The sequence below is a fragment of the Marmota flaviventris genome, chromosome 1 (genome assembly GCF_047511675.1).
Source record: "Marmota flaviventris isolate mMarFla1 chromosome 1, mMarFla1.hap1, whole genome shotgun sequence".
NCBI classification, from domain to species: domain Eukaryota; kingdom Metazoa; phylum Chordata; class Mammalia; order Rodentia; family Sciuridae; genus Marmota; species Marmota flaviventris.
The window spans coordinates 64,957,307-64,979,103 of NC_092498.1; the positions used below are offsets into that span (position 1 = coordinate 64,957,307).

At 32.2% G+C, this 21,797-nt stretch overlaps 1 protein-coding gene across 1 annotated transcript in view; it reads right to left on the reverse strand.

Annotated features, from left to right (window-relative positions):
- Positions 1 to 21,797, reverse strand: part of Pclo (piccolo presynaptic cytomatrix protein) — a 404,888-nt gene that overhangs the window by 39,899 nt on the left and 343,192 nt on the right. Inside the window, exons 21-22 of the mRNA XM_027926468.2 lie at positions 11,180 to 11,321; positions 1,345 to 1,418 (exon numbers count right to left, since the gene is read on the reverse strand). Of these exons, the coding sequence (XP_027782269.2) occupies positions 1,345 to 1,418; positions 11,180 to 11,321 (216 nt within the window). The remainder of the gene's footprint in view (positions 1 to 1,344; positions 1,419 to 11,179; positions 11,322 to 21,797) is intronic.

The following is a 21,797-nucleotide window of genomic DNA, read 5'->3' on the forward strand; positions in this document are numbered from 1 at the left end:
TTAAACTACCCATAGGAGAGGGAATGAGTTCATGTGAGAAGTTAGGTAAAAGGGTTGGTGGATTAAGGATGGAACTCTGGCAGAGGTGGCAGGAGGTAGAGGAAGCACAGATTTTTCATTGAGTCTAAGAATGATTGAGTAGAACCAGAAAAATGGGGCATTCTCTTGAATCCATGGGAAACAAATATCATATAGACCCAGAATTTGTCAGATAAGGTTTCTGAAAGCAGATAAATCACATCACAATTCAGACCAGAATTGAAACCTAAGTCTCGTTGTTCCTTTCTAGTAACATTGTGATTCCATGCCCATAATCAGTCATTTTAATAGTGTGACATTTGTGCTGTTTTCCTGGGTTCAACTCACTTGTTTGGACTTTGTATGCTCTTTGTAGTTTTGTTTCCTTTCATGTAAAGCCAATATAAACTATTACTTACCTCACAGGTATTCTAAAAATTAAATGACATAATAGATGAAAGGTACTTAGGATAGTGTACAACATTTAGAATAGTTAAAATTATTGAGCCTTTGGTGAAATTCATAAAGGTTTCAGAGCTCCCAGATTTAATCACAATGTTATAAAAGATAAGGTAATCATTGTTGAGCTCATATTATTATTATGTGTTTGCTGATGCTAAAAATTTTATTTTTGCATGTTGAAATAATTTGCTATTTGTTGAATTTCTTTTTTTAAAGAGAGAGAGAGAGAGAATTTTTTAAATATTTATTTTTTAGTTTTTGGCGGACACAACATCTTTGTTTGTATGTGGTGCTGAGGATCGAACCCGGGCCGCACGCATGCCAGGCGAGCGCGCTACCACTTGAGCCACATCCCCAGCCCTATTTGTTGAATTTCAAACTGAATTTTAAATTTGACTATTACTTTAGAAGTTAGTTCAAATAATTAATTTCTTTATAAAATGATTTTTATACTATTTGTTTCATCTCAGCTTCCTTTATTTAAAAACTACCATGGCTTCAGTGAGGTTTTATGATAAATTCTCTAGTTGTTAAAATTAATTTTCTACTTATTAAAATTTTTAAAAATTTAAGTAAGATATTTTTTCCTTGAGAAAATCTTCTGAATCTTTGTTGTCACCCTTTATGTTCTTTCTATTTTAATTTTTCCCATAGGCTTTAAATTTTTTCAGTACCCTAAGGTAAGTAAATAAAGGGGCAAATTGTTAAATGAATACAAAGTCATTCTTATTTAATGGTTAATAGTGATTCATTACCTTGTGCTTTTATAATTCATCCTTAGATATTTTATTCACATTAAAAGCAAAGATTTTTTAATACAATATGTAAGTTCAACCAAAATTTAGTATTGTAAATTTAACTTACCTTCAGTATCGGCTAGTCCTACGCCCACTCCTGGCTGTTTTACAGGCTCTTGTCCATTCTGTCCCATCTTCCCTCTTTTGTAAAAAAAATCAGAATGATATATTTAGTTATGATCCCCTGAATGAAAAGGAGGAAGTTGTGTATATATATAAAAAATAACATTGTGTATTCAGACCTGCAATGAATAATTTGAAAGGCAAATATATTAATACGTAAATGGCAAATATCATGTTAATTTTAGAATGGGAACTTGTTTATTGTTCCTATTTAGTCAAAACAATATCTTGAAATTCAATGAGTTTCATTTATCAAAAAATCAGACCATCATTACATTTTTCAATTTTGTTTTATAATTTTCCCATTTAAAAATTATTCACTTAACTGATACATAAAATAATAAAATTGCTCTTATGAATGAGAAACCATGTGATATCTTTTGAATGTATATATGCACAAAGTCTGCACCAGGTCAAACATGTCCATCTCTTCAAACATTATAATTGTTTTTCATTTTAACTCAAGAAGATTTTATAACCTTATACTTTGAAATAATGATTTGTTATAGATTATTTTGTGAGAAGGGAAATACTCAATGAAATAAGCTTTGGAATGAATACTATAACCTAAATAGATATTTCTTAAAGAAAGATGTATAAGTGGCCAACATGTACAGGGCAAAATGTTCAATGTCACTAGTTATCAGAGAAGTGCAAATCAAAGTCCCAATGAGATACCACCTCACTCTAGTAAGAGTGGCTTGACAAATCCTGGCAAGGATGCGAAGAGAGCACCCTTTCACTGTTGCTGGGTGTAGCCATTGCTATTATCCATTAAGGAAAATAGTATGGAGGTTCCTCACAAATCCAAAGTAGAACTGCCATATGATTCCATAATTCTCCTACTGGGTATATATCCAAAGGGAATGAAATTGTACATTGTACATTGAAAGTAGATTGAAAACATGCACACCCATATTTACTGCACAACTATTCACAATAGCCAAGAAATGGCAGTGTCAAACTCTATCAACTGAATTGAAAATATGGTACATGTACACAATGAAATACCATTCAGTCATAAAAAAATGAAATTCTGTGATTTGCAACAACACGGATCATATTAAAAATCGTTATGTTCATCATTATCCAAAGTACATGTATAAATATATGAATTGGTGTGAATATACTTTGTATACAACCAGAGATATTAAAAATATGTGTAATAAGAATTGTAATGAGTTCCACTGTCATATATAAATAAAATTCTAAAAAAAATCATTATGCTAAGTGAAATGAATCAAACACAGAGACAATTTCTGCATGATCACCTCATATGTGGATTCCAAAAAAATGTTGATATCAGAGAAATTGATAGTAGAATGGTGGGTACAAAAGCCCCAGGAGAGAAGGGGGAAGGAAGAGTATGAAATAGTTCTATCAAAGAGTACTGAGTTTTATTGTGTGTTATTGCATACTAGGGTGAATACAGATAATGATAGCATGGTTAGTATTTCAGAAAACCTAGAAAAGGGGTTTCCATATATATTGGAATCACATGATACTACACAAAAATGTACAATTTTTATGTTTAAATTAAAAATAAAGACTGCCTAAAATTGTTTATATATGCATATTTTTAAAAATTATTTAATAATTTTTTATATATGTCAGAAGAATGCATTACAGTTCATATTACACATATAGAATATAATTTTTCATATCTCTGGTTGTACACAATGTAGAGTCACACTTTTCATGTCTTCATACATGTACTTAGAGTAATGACGTACACCTCATTCCACTGTCTTTCCTACCCCCATGCCCCCTCCCTTCTCCTCCTACCCCTCTGCCCTATCTAGAGTTTGTCTATTCCTTCCATGCCTCCTCTCCCTACCCCACTATGAATCAGCCCCCTTATATCAGAGAAAACACTCAGCATTTGTTTTTTTTTTTTTTTGGGGGGGGGGATTGGGTAACTTCACTTAGCATATCTTCTCTGACTCCATCTATTTACCTGCAAATGCCATGATTTTATTCTCTTTTATTGCTGAGTAATATTCCACTGTGTATATATGACACATTTTTTTTTTATCCATTCATCTATTGAAAGGCACCTAGGTTGCTTCCACCGTTTAGCTATTGTGAATTGTGCTGCTATAAACATTCATGTAGCTCTGTGCCTGTAGCATGCTGTTTTTAATTCCTTTGGGTATAGACCAAGGAGAGTGGTAGCTGGGTTAAATGGTGGTTCCATTCCCAGTTTTCCAAGGAATCTCCATATACTTTCCATATTGGCTGCACCATTTTGCAGTCCCACCAGCAGTGTATAAGTGTACCTTTTTCCTCACATCCTTGCCAACACTTATTGTTATTTGTATGCATAATAGCTGTCATTCTGATAGGAGTGAGATGAAATCTTAGAGTAGTTTTCATTTGCATTTCTCTAATTGCTAGAGATGATGAACATTTTTTCATATATTTGTTGACTGATTATATATCCTCTTCTGAGAAGAATAGAGGACATAGAGACTAACCCACAAAATTACAATTATCTTATATTAGACAAAGGTGCCAAAAACATACGTTGGAGAAAAGATAGCCTCTTCAACAAATGGTCCTGGGAAAATGGGAAATCCATATGCAACAAAATGAAATTATATCTCTCACCATGCACAAAACTCAACTCAAAGTGGATAAAGGAGGAATTAAACCAGAGACCCTGTGTCTAATAGAAGAAAAAGTAGGCCCTAAACTTCATCATGTCAGATTAGGCCACAAGTTCCTTAATAAGACTCCTTTGGTGCAAGAATTAAAATAAAGAATCAATAAATGGGATGGATTCAAACTAAAAAGTTTCTTCTCAGCAAAAGAAACAATCTGTGAGGTAAACAGAGAGCCTACAACTTGGGAGCAAATTTCTATCCCTCACACATCAGATAGAACACTAATCTCTAGGGTATATAAAGAACTCAAAAAGCTAAACACCAAAAAAAAAAAAAAAAAAAAAAAAAAAAAAACCCAATCAATAAATGGGCCAAGGACCTGAGGAGACACTTCTAAGAAGAGATATATAATGCATATATATATATATATATATATATATATATATATATATATATATATATATATACATATATATACATACATATAATTTCTTTTCAGATTCTTCCTCTGTTTTCAGACTGTGCTGAGCAAACTGCCTTTTAAATTCAGCTTCTGGGCATAGATAAATTTCTTAAGTCATATGATCTGCCCAGATTGAGTCAGGAGGATATAGACAACCTAAACAGACCAATATCAATTGAGGAAATAGAAGAAACCATCAAAAGACTACCAACTAAGAAAAGCCCAGGACCGGATGGGTATACAGCAGAGTTTTACAAAACCTTTAAAGAGGAACTAATACCAATACTTTTCAAGCTACTTCAGGAAATAGAAAAAGAGGGAGAACTTCCAAATTCATTCTACGAGGCCAACATCACCCTGATACCTAAACCAGACAAAGACACTTCAAAGAAAGAAAACTACAGACCAATATCTCTAATGAACCTAGATGCAAAAATCCTCAATAAAATTCTGGCGAATCGGATACAAAAACATATCAAAAAAATTGTGCACCATGATCAAGTAGGATTCATCCCTGGGATGAAAGGCTGGTTCAATATACGGAAATCAATAAATGTTATTCACCACATCAATAGACTTAAAAATAAGAACCATATGATCATCTCGATAGATGCAGAAAAAGCATTCGACAAAGTACAGCATCCCTTTATGTTCAAAACTCTAGAAAAACTAGGGATAACAGGAACATACCTCAATATTGTAAAAGCAATCTATGCTAAGCCTCAGGCTAGCATCATTCTGAATGGAGAAAAATTGAAGGCATTCCCTCTAAAATCTGGAACAAGACAGGGATGCCCTCTCTCACCACTTCTGTTCAACATAGTTCTCGAAACACTGGCCAGAGCAATTAGACAGACGAAAGAAATTAAAGGCATAAAAATAGGAAAAGAAGAACTTAAATTATTACTATTTGCAGATGACATGATTCTATACCTAGCAGACCCAAAAGGGTCTACAAAGAAACTATTAGAGCTAATAAATGAATTCAGCAAAGTGGCAGGATATAAAATCAACACGCATAAATCAAAGGCATTCCTGTATATCAGCGACAAATCCTCTGAAATGGAAATGAGGACAACCACTCCATTCACAATATCTTCAAAAAAAATAAAATACTTGGGAATCAACCTAACAAAAGAGGTGAAAGACTTATACAATGAAAACTACAGAACCCTAAAGAGAGAAATAGAAGAAGATCTTAGAAGATGGAAAAATATACCCTGTTCATGGATAGGCAGAACTAACATCATCAAAATGGCGATATTACCAAAAGTTCTCTATAGGTTTAATGCAATGCCAATCAAAATCCCAACGGCATTTCTTGTAGACATAGAGAAAGCAATCATGAAATTCATATGGAAAAATAAACGACCCAGAATAGCAAAAAAATGCTAAGCAGGAAGTGTGAATCAGGCGGTATAGCGATACCAGACTTCAAACTATACTACAGAGCAATAGTAACAAAAACAGCATGGTACTGGTACCAAAACAGGCGGGTGGACCAATGGTACAGAATAGAGGACACAGAAACCAATCCACAAAACTACAACTACCTTATATTTGATAAAGGGGCTAAAAGCATGCAATGGAGGAAGGATAGCATCTTCAACAAATGGTGCTGGGAAAACTGGAAATCCATATGCAACAAAATGAAACTGAATCCCTTTCTCTCGCCATGCACAAAAGTGAATTCAAAATGGATCAAGGAGCTTGATATCAAATCAGAGACACGCCGTCTGATAGAAGAAAAAGTTGGCTACGATCTACATACTGTGGGGTCGGGCTCCAAATTCCTCAATAGGACACCCATAGCACAAAAGTTAATAACTAGAATCAACAAATGGGACTTACTCAAACTAAAAAGTTTTTTCTCAGCTAAAGAAACAATAAGAGAGGTAAATAGAGAGTGTACATCCTGGGAACAAATCTTTACTCCTCACACTTCAGATAGAGCCCTAATATCCAGAGTATACAAAGAACTCAAAAAGTTAGACAATAAGAGAACAAACAACCCAATCAACAAATGGGCCAAGGACCTGAACAGACACTTCTCAGAGGAGGACATACAATCAATCAACAAGTACATGAAAAAATGCTCACCATCTCTAGCAGTCAGAGAAATGCAAATCAAAACCACCCTAAGATACCATCTCACTCCAGTTAGATTGGCAGCCATTATGAAGTCAAACAACAACAAGTGCTGGCGAGGATGTGGGGAAAAGGGTACACTTGTACATTGCTGGTGGGACTGCAAATTGGTGCAGCCAATTTGGAAAGCAGTATGGAGATTTCTTGGAAAGCTGGGAATGGAGCCACCATTTGACCCAGCTATTCCCCTTCTCGGTCTATTCCCTAAAGACCTAAAAAGAGCATGCTACAGGGACACTGCTACATCGATGTTCATAGCAGCACAATTCACAATAGCAAGACTGTGGAACCAACCTAGATGCCCTTCAATAGACGAATGGATAAAAAAAATGTGGCATTTATACACAATGGAGTATTACTCTGCATTAAAAAATGACAAAATCATAGAATTTACAGGGAAATGGATGGCATTAGAGCAGATTATGCTAAGTGAAGCTAGCCAATCCCTAAAAAACAAATGCCAAATGTCTTCTTTGATATAAGGAGAGTAACTAAGAACAGAGTAGGGTCGAAGAGCATGAGAAGAAGATTAACATTAAACAGGGATGAGAGGTGGGAGGGAAAGGGAGAGAGAAGGGAAAATGCATGGAAATGGAAGGAGACCCTCAGAGTTATACAAAAGTACATACAAGAGGAAGTGAGGGGAAGGGGAAAAATAATACAAGGTGGACAAATGAATGTCAGTAGAGGGGGCAGAGAGAGAAGAGGGGAGGGGAGGGGAGGGGAGGGGGGATAGTAGAGGATAGGAAAGGCAGCAGAACACAACAGACACGAGTATGGCAATATGTAAATCAATGGATGTGTAACTGATGTGATTCTGCAATCTGTATATGGGGTAAAAAGGGGAGCTCATAACCCACTTGAATCAAAGTGTGAAATATGATATATCAAGAACTATGTAATGTTTTGAACAGCCAACGATAAAAAATTTAAAAAAAAAATAAATAAATAAATTCAGCTTCTGACTTTGCTCTTTCTTACTATGTGGAATCTAAGGCAAAGTACTTGGTCAAGATTGTTTTTCTTTTATAATATGATAATAGCCATATCAGCAACCTTTTGATAGAGGTGGCAAATGGCAAATATATATGAAGGGTTTAACACAGTGCCTGAGAAATTATAAGCATTTAATAAGTACACTGTATTAATAGTGATATATATATATGTGTGTGTATATATATATATATATATATATATATATATATATATATATATACATGGTAGCCTTAGACTTCCATTACAATCTGTCACTCATTTTAACTTTCAGCCTCAAATTTTGGGAAAGCCACTTATATAATGAGTTCATGTTATTTTCAAAACTGAGTTTAGTATGCAGATAATGTAACAGCCAAAAGACTGTAGGCAACTTCTTATTGCTTCAGCCAGAGTAAAGACTCCATGGCATATAAAAGATTTTGAGATTGCTTGCATGTGTACTTTGATAAGACATTAAAAATAAAATTAAGTCTCTTAAATCCTCAAAAAAAGCTGGCTGAACAAAAGAATGCCATGGTATTTTACTTTCTAGACAGTAATTTTAACATATCAGGATTTGCTAACAATTCTGATTTACTCAAAAAGTGTCTAGTTTGTTGAACCTGTTGAAAAATGTAACTATACATATTTTTTTAAGAATCCAATTATATCTCACTTGAAAAATGCTCTAAAGATCCTCTTATCATTCTACTTCAGAGAAGATGCTGAAATATATTTGCACATCATAAAAGAGGAACTGATGTAAATTTAAGAATAATTTTATCTTGGTAACCACTGTATTGTTCCATTGTGCCAATTCAAGGTTGAAGATTTAAACACATATTTGTGTTAAGAGATTATGTGAAGACCAAGTGCATGCAAATTAAGTAATTTCTAACACTTATGTGTGTTTTTGTGTGTGTGTGTATATATATATATATATATATATATATATATATATATATATATATATATATATATGGTTTTCATGTGAACATATAGTGTTGTTTGAGCAATGCATAAAACTGCAATTCATGTAATTGCTTCAATGAAATTCAGGTAGTTAAGATAAAAAAGTGAACTCTGCTTTCTATTACCATTAGGAAGAAAAGCTTAATAACCTAGCAGTAATGTTCTCTTTAGCAGTATACTACACTGGTAGAAAGAGCCAAATCATCTTGTTACTGAGTCATCAAATTCAGTTGAAAATGAAGATCTTTTAGTATTACCAATCTAGCAGAGCACAGTATTGAAAAATTACTATCTGTATACTTTGACGAGCTTTAAAAAATTATTACAAATTTTAGTAATTGTAATTGAAATAAAGTTTTGATAATTTTAGATTTGTTGTAGTCCTAGATTTCACATTTTAATATCTGGCAACAGTTTTGTTGCTAATGAAAACCCATTTAAACGTAAGATACTTAGCCAAAATGCATAGTTACTCAATTTTAAAGATTATACAGAAAATCTGCAGCACAGCAAAGCTAGTGAAGAATAGAGGAAATGCAACTGTGGGTGTGTGAAGAATGTGATTTTTCTAAATTCTCAGTAAAATATTTTCAGCTCAGCACATTTTGACTGTATGTTTTTTGTAATTTATATATTTCAATCACCAAATATTAATTGAACATTTACATCAACCCAAGCAATAATTTTATTAGACACAATGGGGCATATAATAGAACTAACAAATAGTATTTCTTTTTTTTTTTAAATAGTATTTCTTATACATATCATATAATATTTTTAAATAGTGAATTTTCTTTGTGCTAATATCGTAAAACAATACTCTCCCAAACAGTTAAATAAAAGCCTCTTCTTGATTTACAAGAGAAACAGAAAACAGGGTGGGGGGCACAAAAACCAAATTGTCATATGGTATGTATGTAAAAAATACATAATCTCACTTCACACATTCAATATTGATGGAATTTCATCATTTACTCTCTGTAAGTCAACTTTATTATCAATGTTAAATTATATATTTTGAAGGGTCCAAATAAATTGGAAGGATATAAAATTAATTACAAAATCTTTATATGATACAGTTTAGAGAGAAATGTAATGAATTTGCTGAATTTTTTAAAATTTAAAATGGATTATCAGAAGCCAAGGACTAATAAGATCAAATTCCTTTTAGGAATAACTTCCAATAAAATAAAACAATTCTATTAAATCCATAGCCTTAGTGTCAAAAACAAACACAAAACCCCTCATATGGACAGGTGATACAATAAAAAATTGCTTAATTCAAGTTGGGAAAAATGTAACTTGAACACTACAAATCAAACATGTTATTCATTGTGATAATAATCTGCTTTCCCTATTATTTTAGTTTTGTAAACTGAACAATTATCTATTAGAATTATTCTGGAGATAAAAAAGAAATATTTATAAAACCCTTGGATATTAAAATAAGTAGAAATTCCACTCTCTGAGAGACTTCCCTCAGCACTGGAGAAAATGAAGAGTCTTTAATAACAGCCCTGATCAGGGTTGGCAAACTCTCTAAAAGGCCAGATAGTAAACATTTTGGGTGGTCTCTGTTGCAACTACTGGATTTTGCCTTGGTAAAGCACAAGAGCAGCATCTGGCAGCACATAAGTAATGGTCATGGCTGTGTCCAATACAACTTTGTTTGTGTTCATCTCGACTTCATATGATTTTCAAATGTCCTAAAAAACTTCTTTTATTTGTTTTTAAAAAGCATTTTAAAATTCAAGAACCATTTTAGCTCTTAGGCCTTACAAAACTAGGCAAAAGTCTTTATTAACCCAGTGGCCTAGATTCTGAGATCTGTATGGTCCAGTGGTGTTTTGAAAATCCACAAGACTATGTAAATTGAGAGGAGAAGGAAAGGTCTGGGGTTTAGATTTTGATGCTGGAACAGACATTATCTACATATTTATCTTGAATGCTGCTAAATTTTGCCACCAATAGGACTAAATCTATTCTAACACATTCTAAATACAAGCTGCTTGAGTTTTACATGTGATTTGCAGGATGATTTTCTTGAAGCTTAACATATTATGAATGAGCTTTTCTGGGAGTAGTTACTCAGGGACCTATATACAAATTGATATATTCTAGAAAATATGAAAACACTTCAGAGCTTTCAATTTTAATTATAGAGAGATTTACAGTTGGAAAGTTTATATGATTAACCCAATGGGTCATCTATTTCAAAGATGATATGTGTCCTTTGAATATGTTTAAATCTGTCTTGAATCAAATTAAGTTACCCTATGTTTATCTCAAATAATATTTGAATTTGGTCATTATGTGATTAAAATACAAATGTAGTGCTGGTGAATTTTAGTCTAGCATGGCTGAATTATTATTTTAGCAGTTTTTGTATTAAAGACTGCACTGATTAAGTAATGCTGCTAGTGACTAGCATTCATCCTTAGCATTAAATGAATTAATCTAGTCTCTCCTGAAAAATCTATTTTTATGTAGGCATAAACAAATGTTTATGGGACAATTATTCCAAATTGGTTAATTTCTACTTATTCCCTGTTAAATGTTAAGAATGTCTTAGTCATGATGCTGTTAACTTTCTAGTAAAATAAAGAACCACTTACATCCTTGGAATAGGAAATAGATTAGTCTCCCCTGCAGTGCTGCTGCTTCCTTCACTGTCCACGCTATACCCACTGCCAAAGCTGCTGCCCGAGGAGCCAGTAGACACGGAGCTTTCTGCAGGCCGGTGATTGGTAGGCTTTGCTGCATGATGTGGGAAGAGTCAACACCACAGTCAATAAGTGAAGCTCACTTTAATCTTCAAATGTATAATTATACGTTTTCTTAAACTACGTGTATAAAGAAAAAGCTGTAGCAAGGACCCTACATTCCCCAGGCTAACTTTCATCTTCACTTCCTTAGCCAGTAATGAGCAAGGGCAACACTAAATTACTTTGCTTTTTTGTTTTTTAATTGGACATTAACAAAATTACTTTTAGGGAAAGCCCATTTCATATTTTAGACAGAGTTAAATAGTATGTAATTATTCTGCTAGCATTATTTTTGTGATTTGAACAGTGTAATAGTAGTGATATGGCAAACAAGAATTTGGGCTATTTCATGGAGAAAATGATTTAAGAAAACTTCTGTAGTTACAAATAGCAGAATACAAGAAGTTGTTAAAATTTATTAGTTATATATTAATAACTAATAATCTGTTTTTCTCCTCAGAAGTAAAGATGCAAAACAGAATAGATAATTTAAAAAAGAGTTTGAAAATTCTGTGCTTGTTTTGTATATGGTTCTACCAACAATCTCCAGGGGGATTTTAAAATTTAAAGATAATTGTTTCTCCTTAGATATTTATGATTGGAACGTGTTTCAAAAGTTTCATAATTTTGACTTTGGATATGTGAATTTACATTCCCATAGAAACATGTTCATTTGTGGTATTTTATGTAGTTGGAGTATGGTATTAATATTGTTAGCGGAGTTATAGATTCAAAGGAGATTTGGGAAGAAATTTCTATGCAGAAAGAAGAAAGATAAGGCCTGTGTTTCCTCATATTTTCTGGGAGAGAAATTTTCCTAGCAAGTTTTTAAAAATTGTTGATATTTGTGTTTTGCCAAAGAGCATTCAAAACCTGATCCAGTTTTGAATCCCAACCCACTCTGTATTAACTCTGAGATTACTCATTTGAAAACCGTGGGGTCAGTAATGCCTACTTTCTAAGACTCAGATTATGAGGAGTGAGCCCAGTGACTCACTCTGCTTCCTCTTCTATTACTTGCTGTACCCCACCATACCCTCTTCTCTTCTTCAGGCATTTACCCCAATGGCTGTGTCTTTGAACTTACACAATCATTGACAATAAATTTATCTTGATTCTCTTCCACATTTAGATGTGTTCTAAGCTACAAAATTACATCCCTGTTCCATTAGGAGTCTCTTAGCTAGTAGACTGGATTTGTTGTACTGGGGAAGAGTTGATTTTTAATTATTTCATGATCCAACATATCTATGTATTTCATAGGGAAATGATAAAGTCACAATGATTCTTAATCTGGGGGATTTTGAACTAAATAACTAAAATAACTAAACGAAATGAAAAAGTATGGATATTTTGTGGGAAACCATTTGAGGACAGGATATCCACCATCAGGTCTCGCCAAAGATTTAGCTTTTTACCCACATCCTCCCTTCTTCCAATTCACCAATATCAGATTCTCTAAAAACACCAGGAATTTTCACATCTGTTCCAGTGACCGTAGTACCCCTCCCCCAATAGGGAAATAAGAAAAAAAATAGTAATGTGTTAATTTTATATTAGGTATTTATAAGTTGGGAACAGCTATATTAAAAAAAAAGGTCTGAATAGCTGGTCTGCAATGAATTACCAATCACCATAGGACTAGAATTGCAGAAAAATAATTGTTACAACATTTGTATAATATTTTCTACAACTTTGTATAGAAGAAACCCAGATAGTGTATTTAGTGTTAAAGAAAATATTTTAAAGGATAATTTTTAAAATGTGAAGGTAATATGACTAGGATATAAAATTATGAACATGTGTGAATTAAATAAAATTGCATAATAAACCACATGATGAATCAGAGAAGATGTCAATTGATTGTAAAGGAAAGCTGTCATGCTTTTTGATTGGTATTATATAATCCAGCCAACTAGATTGTTAATATTTTATAGTATGAGATTAAATGAAAAACATTGATTTTATCAAGCAAAAGAAAAAACTCAATATACTATTTTCAAAGACAACCTTAATAGACATTAATTATAACCAATTTATCTTTACTAAATTAAAACAATTTTCATCTAAGGGCAAACTCACAATGCATCAGAATAGTCACCTTATGGAAATAATACCTTATTATTTACATTTCAGAATAGTCTTTTGTTAACATTGGTTTAATCTGATGCAATTTCCAGTTCTATTCTTTTTCTGGGAAATATGAGAAATATATATAGAATGTTAAGTATCATCATAAGAAGAAAGAAACAGCACTAGAGGTAAATTGAAGGGAAGGTTGTTTTTTGTTTTTGTTTCATCTTGCCTATCTCATTCAACAGAAATCTCATTTGGAAAGCTTGTGAAAATGCCTTCATGATTTTAAATGCAAACAAATAATATTTTAGAACAATATAAAAAGAAAATCAAACACAGTGATGCAAATAATGGAACAAGTCTATCTAGCATTTCTGCAAAACAAGATTGCATTTAACATCAAGTCTACAGAAATTATGAGAAGTCAGGTGACTAATTCAAATAAATCTAGATGTTTGGCATTAATTTAAGCAAACATCTTGTACCTTATTGAATTTTTCTTCACTTAGTAAGTATAGTATAGATACAGACAACCTAACATTTAATGAGTTTCTGAGAATTAAATAAAAATACAGAATGAGCCTTTTTTTAAATCAGGCTATGCCTACGCTTATAGCATAAAATGCTATAAAACATGAGAGTGCAAGGGTTTGATAAGTTGTTGCTAAAAATTCAAGTATTTAAATAGTTCTTTTTCAGATACTTGAAAGAACACATGTATTTTCTCATTTCTCTTGAAACAACCCCTAGGTAAAAACAAAACAAAACACATCAATTTTAATAAATTCCACTTAATCTGTGTTAGTGTAAACTTTTTAATGAAAATATTCTTTTGGACTTATAAATGAGGCTAGATCTAGTGTAATTTCAGGACATCTAAATATTTCAGCTAAATTCTTTAGTTTGCTTCTCAAAATTATTTAGTGGTCTGTTTCTTTCTAAATTTATCACCCACAATTCTCTCTCTCTCTCTCTCTCTCTCTCTCTCTCTCTCTCTCTATATATATATATATATATATATATATATATATAGCCCACTAACATCATTAACTCTGGTTCTCTCTCTCTAATACTTTCCACATTTGTTATGTCCTCCTCCCCATCCAACCACTTTCTTGTATCTAACTTAAAATTATATTTTATTTGTCTTCCCTATCAGAATGGCCTCTTCTAACTTTGGACCCTGCATAGCATATGATATGTGTATCATTTATGGAAAATTATCACTTTCCACTTTTGGTTATAGTTTTACATCAATGTTACATTATTGTAAGCAGAGTCTGCATTTGCTCTTGGCAACCTCCTTCAATCTTGTTCTGGAAGCATTATTCAATGAATAAATACATAAATAACATGACATTAATACTTCCTTACCTAAACCAACAACTAAGACATCTGAATTATTTATTAGGTAAGATTTCACTTTTTAATCCAAGTCTGGGTTTTCATCCCAGTATTCTCAAAAACTGGTTTGATTGGAGAAAATATTTAGTGACAATGTTCTGACACTTGTAAAGGTATATGTGCTACAAAAACTCATAATACACCATGAATAAATAAATACATATGTGTATATACATGTACACATATTCACATACACACATATATTCAAATTAGAGTGACACAAAATAATGTGTATAGTAACTGTGTGGAAGCTATTGCTATTTCAAGTGCTAGAATTTATGTTCCTCTTCCATCTTGGTGTATAGGCAGTTGGAGAGCCTGGGTTTTGATTGTAATATGTCTTTTTATTTTCCATGAAGGACACAAAATTTTAAAATATTAACACTGAATATGATCTTCCATAATTTTATGATTTCAAAGTTAATAATTTAAAAATATTCTACCTCTGCTTTTTTTTCAATTTGATTAATCAAAAGTCTGAGCACACACCTACTATGCATGAACGTATTATGACCTGCATATTATATGTGAAAAATGATTATTTTATAGAATTGATGTTTTTAAAAATAATAAAATACATTTTGAGCCTTTTTTGAGCTGCATTTTTTAGTGTGTTTCTATTTTCTTTTTGAAATTTTAATTGTGCAATCAAGTACCAACTAGAGGAAAGAGTGGTTGATGTACATATTTAATGAATTGTGCTTGCTACTATAGAGGGGATCCTTGTACCCTAGAAAAATCAATCTTAGAATGTTGATCATTTTTGAGACTCAATTATTGAGGGGACACTGCAGGTAAACAAATTTTGTCTTCTGTGAAGCAATGTAATCTATTTTAAATTATCCTTTGACCTCTTCATTCTCTTTGGCTATTAGATGGTTAGACATCATTGTGTTTTATTACTCCACTGTGGCTAACCTTAATTAAATCTGGTAGTGTCTCTTTGCACATCTGTCTTCAATTAGTTTGCTCCATTGGTTTTTCTCCTCTGTTTTACTAAAATGTGCAAAACTATCACTGTTCCTACCACACGATGGCAGCACTATACTCAAGAGTCCACAGATCAAATTGTAGACTGGTGAATCTGGAAATTAGAAGCTGGTAGGAACTCGGAAGATAACCTGCTCCCAAATCATTATTCTGACTTCAGAAAAACTAAGCCCTGTAATGATTAAATAATTCATATAGGTCACACATTTAATGACCAAAAATAATTAAAAGTGTAATCCACTTTTATACCACATTCAATGGTCTTTATTAAAAATGTGAGGTCTCTGCCTCCCTCAGAATTCAGTGCTTGGAATGTATGTAGCCTGGCTGCCTGTGATGTTCTGACACCATCTCGTCACTGTGGTCCAGCATAGTGCTGTCACGACTAGTTCACGAATAATTCATTCTGTAGGTATCCGGTAATCTCCTAAATTACTTGGTTCATAAAATATTAAATATTTTCTTTATAGACACAATCTATAGAATTTTAAGAATGATTTGAAATTACAAGAAATTAATCAATTATTCTTTTGTTTATTCCAACAGGTTAATGATGAACTGAAGTAACTACCTACTTGTTTTAGAAGTCATGTACTCAGGCAGTTTTCTTTATCTGGCTGTAGCTTTGACTTAGCTGGTATTTACTTTAGGGATACTTTCTACTTCTTCCCTGTGCTTGCCTGCCTTCATTGCCTTCCCTTCATTCCTCCCTCCCCTTCTTGCCCTTCTTCCTATCTGTGTGGCTCCCTCTCAGCTGTTTGTGCTGTTACTTTACTTTTTACTTTTACTTTTTTTTTCTGTTATTTTGCTAAAGGTATTTTTAGGTTTTATCTTGTTTTTTAATTTCATTTGAGCATGGATCTGAAAATGTTTGGTTTTAAGTTTCAATGTGACCAATAGTATCAGAGTTTTTTTTTTTTTTTTTTCCGTTTGTTTGTTTTTGATGTCAGAGATTGAACCCAGCGGTGCTTAACCAGAGCCAGATCCCCAGCCACATGGAGATAATAACTTTTTTAAAATTTTGTGACAGGATCTTGCTGAGTTGCTTAGGGCCTCATTACGTTGCTGAGGCTGACTTTGAACTTGTGGTCCTCCTGCTTCAGCCTCCTGAGCTGCAGGGATTACAGTTGTGCACCACTGTGCCCAGCTATTATTTTAATTTTGTCTAATCAAAAAATTTAGAATTTCAGATTATAGTCCAGTTATTAATTTAAGAAGAGATGTTGCATCTTTCAAGTAGTACTTAAGAAATTTGTATATTTAAAAATCTATTTCAATGTATTCATTATCTAATTTGGAAATCTTTAAAGAAAATAGGACATTAGAAAAATGACATAGTTCAATACAGCTATTTGTAGGAGTGCTCATATAGGTACAACTTACAAGCTTTCATGAGTAAAAATATTGAAAATAGATAGTTCTGACATCTATACGAGTCATTTGTAAGTTCTTAGGTGGGGCAGTTGAAGGAAGGATGCCATTTGAAATATCTTTTTAAAATGACAAATTATGAAATGACTATATATACTTACACATATAAGTCATTAAAGGTATAATATACATATCACATACACACATATACCTGCATACAAAGATATTATAAACAATGAGAAAAAGAAATGTTGCAGTCTTTTTCCCTTATAAAAATCAAAATATGCTCCTTAAGATAATCCAAATTCATATAGCTTCTTTAAGAGACAGAGATGGAAATATGATGTCTCATTTGTTTCACCTCAAGACACCTGGTAAAGCTCTTAATCCTGTTTGCATTTTTTCCCTCTTTCCAGACACATTGGCCTTATGACTGAAGTTTTCAAGACATTTTAATGAACAATTCAATATGTTTTTATCTCAAGCTACCAGTAATTGCGGGTGTTTTCTATACATACTAATTCATTCACTCTGGCACTGCAGATAACAGGATCAATGATCAGTTCAGGGAACTGAAATAATGTATAAAAATTCAGTATAAAAATGAGAGTAAAGTTAGTTTAATATGCAGTAATAAAAACCTTGACGGCACAGTATACTAAAATCCTTGCAGTTATCCTATAATTTGCCTTTTAAATAGATCTTCCCTTTTTAAAATTATTTTGGTTAGGAACTGATTTGGAAGAAATCCAAATCCAGTTGTACTTTATGTACAACTTCTGTGGAGACCAAAATTTCATAGTGAATGATTGAAGAAAACTGGATTAAGACATTATCATAAATGAAAATTAAGAATATTCCTTTCCTTTTATCTTTAATAAATTTAGGCTATAGCTTTATCTATGTTCAAATAAAAAGAATGAACAAAAATGTATCAAATAATAAGTTTATCTTTAAAACATTAATAGGAAGGAGCATCAGATAAATAACATTCTAGATCTACATTAATTCTTCATGAACAATTTAATATTTCAGTATTCGTTTCATCTCTTTTGAAGCAGAAATACTCTCTCTTGAAATTTGTTTGTGCTAATTTTGCATTAGGTTGTCAGACAGGTATTTCTAAAAGCTGACAATCAGAGATAAAAACTAAAAACAAAAACAGGAAACAAAATAGAGCTTAGTACTTTAAAACCTGCCAAATGACTGCAAGGAAATTCTAAAAATAGTCATTTAAAGAAATGTTGTCATATAATCCTGAAACTCTGATACCTTATATCACATTTTTTTTGATAACGAGGGTATTCCACTAGATTGATTTATAAAATTTTGCCCAAAGGAAGTGGAGTACATCTCCAGCAGAAATAAATAATAAATTAATGATAGCAAATTGCTAGGACTAATGCTACAAGAAACACGTAATTCAAATTTGGTCAAGGGCCACAGAATAAAGAGGAAGCATAATTACTTGAGAATTGCAGGTGCAGACCCATGAGATCTAGCTTCCTTAGTTAATTTCCAAACTGCTCATTGTCTAATACTTTCCCTCCTTCTGTACTTGGTTATATGTTAGTGGATTATAAAGATTATGAGAGAGAACCAGAGTCAGAACAAATACAAATATTATTAATTCTATTTCCCAGACACTTCTAAACAGGTCAATGACTGCCTTTCTTTCTCCTCTTAGTTGAAAGTAGATAAAACTCACACTTCTATCATACTTCACATTTCTTCCCAGATACTTTAAATTATTCAGTAAATATTTCCAGGATGGGAGATTGACAGGGACAGTGATTTTTGTCTATTATGTTTGCTGCAGTATCAGGAACAACTTGAAGGGGTTCTGAAACATAATATGCACTCAAAAGATTAAACAACATATGGTTGAATGTGTATAAATGATGAACAAATATAGGGAATTCAGATAAGACTTGTTATAGGTGATAAACACATATTTTCAGATTTTCCTTCTTAAAGTATTTAAAAACTCACTAAATTATGTACCAGAAACTAAGGATCAAGTCTAAGAGGTAAGAAACTGTCAATTTTTTCTCAAATTTGAATCAAAATCAAAATCTTCAGTTTTTCTCTTGTTTATGCCAACATAATTTGTAATATTAATTGCAAATTAATGCAGATAAGCAATGCAGATAATATGACAGAAAAGGAACTAATAGTATATAATAACTGTTTTTTCACTGTTTTTCCTTCAAGATAAGAATAAAAATGAAATTTACTCTGCCTTTATAAAATACCCATCACCCATATTAGTTTGAAGAAACTAGATGAAAGCTGATGGGCAACTTATCAGTCAGATTTCAATAGAAAGAAGTAATGAATATGGACATGTAATCATAATTTAATTTAATTCATGCCCAATTAAATATTTTAAATTTGCTATATAAATATAAAGTTGTCATTTGTCAACCTTAATAGTTATAAATTAACATTAAAAAAGGAAAGAATGGGTTCTCAAATGCAATAGAAGAGATAATCAAGGCACAGAAAATTTAGAGACAAATATGATGTCTTAGAAGAAAGCCCTTAATTATCCAGTCTTTGACTATTATAAAAATTATGACTGTACATAAGATCTCTGTTAGTGGATTGTAAACGTTTTGGTCTCGAGATTCCCTTTATGTTCTTAAAAATTACATTATAATCCAAAGAAACTTATTTCATGCAGGTTATAGCTATTGATACTTATTATATGCAAACTTAATAAAACTTTAAAATAGTCAACAGCCCATATTCCTTTAGCCATCAAAAAAATGATGTTCTGTGGCTGGGCTGTAGCTCAGTGGTAGAGCACTTGCCTAGCACTGGTGAGGCATTGGGTTCAATACTCAGCACCACATAAAAAGTAAAATAAAATTATAAAAAAATAAATTATTTTAAAAAAGAGGATGAACTTGGATCTTACCTAGCACCATAAATAAAAATTAACTCAAAGTGGTTAAAAGATCTACCACATTTAAAAAAAAAAAATGATGTTCTGACGCCTGAAAACTCCACTGTACACTTGAGAATGAGTGAGAAAGCAAATAACATCTTGATACTAAAGTTTTCAATCTTGCAGGGATCCCTGGGGGATCAGTGGGCACACTTAGAGAAAATTACTGGACAAGACCTACACTGGTGGAAATGAAGAACCATGAGAATAAGAAACCAGTAAGCATCAGCTTCCTTGATAGTCATTACAGACACCAGGATCATTTTATGGTGCACTCATGTTTCATTTTCTGTAGTGAAAATGTATTCAATGGTTAACCTCTTTTGAGAAAATACATTATTTATATTATTCTTTTTAATTGTCTTTAAGTTATTTCAGAACTTGCTTCATACAGCATTTCACACCTCTAGAAGAACTTAGTCTTAATTAAAAAGTATATATGTGACTGCATGACCAATATGATTCTGTAACATGTGCACTCAGAAAAATGAGAAATTGTATCCCATCTATATATGATATGTCAAAGTGCATAAATGCATTCTACTGTCATGTATAACTAATTAAAATAAATTTTAAAAATTAAAAGAGAGTATTTGGCTAAACCAAAACCAAAAAAACTACATGTAGCTAATTAAAAACTATATGTAACTATTAAAAACTTGCTTCTCTGTTCTACCTTTGCTTAAAACAAAACAAAACAAAATTTATGGTGCATAGAAACTTGAGTAAATAATGAAAATTGGCAGGCTAAAACAATAGAGATTCTTCCCACAAGGGGTTGTCTGTACATGACATCTTTTAATATTCTTGTGCATTAATAGCTGTATGAAGCAAAAATAGTGATTCACTAGTTATTTACATTATGAAATGTCATTAGCAATAAGAATGCTTTAAAAGAAACAAAAACTAAAAGTATAATAATATACCTGCATAGATATTTAAATAGAAATCATGTTTGAATTTAAATATATTTATGAGGAATAGCAGATTTTGCTTCTTCTCTTTTTTTTTAAGTTATAGTTGGGCACAATACCTTTATTTTATTTATTTTTATGTGGTGCCAAGGATCGAACCCAGTGCCTCGCATGTACTAGGCTAGCGCTCTACCACTGAGCCACAACCCCAGCCCCTGCTTCTATGTTCTTTTAAAAAAATAAATATAGTAAAACTTTTATTTCACTCTTTCCTATATTTTTAAATATAGGGATCCAGACTCTTGGTGTTTACCAAGTATTTTTCTTAAAAGTTGACCTGCCTTATGTGATTTGTGATATTAATATTTTCATTTGTGTTTGTTCAAATTATCATCAATTAAATTTATAACTTGCATTTTTCAGTATCTTTGGACAGATTAACATATAAAGCTGTGATTATGTCTGCTATTTCTAGTCACACATCTAACAAATTCAAGATCCCAATCAAAATTCTGTATTTCTGACATGCTTTCTTTTAAAATCCATAAGTACTTTTGGTTTCTCAATAGTTAACTATATATTTACACATATAGCACAGTAATAAAGTAAAAATAAAAAGAAATATTTTCACAGTCTGGCTCAGTACACATGAAGATTCCCCCCATTCTATTCTATACCCATATCCCTCACCACCCCAATTCATCCTGCATGATGGAGAATGGGTGAAATATCATGGTTTTACAAAATGTGTATAATACAT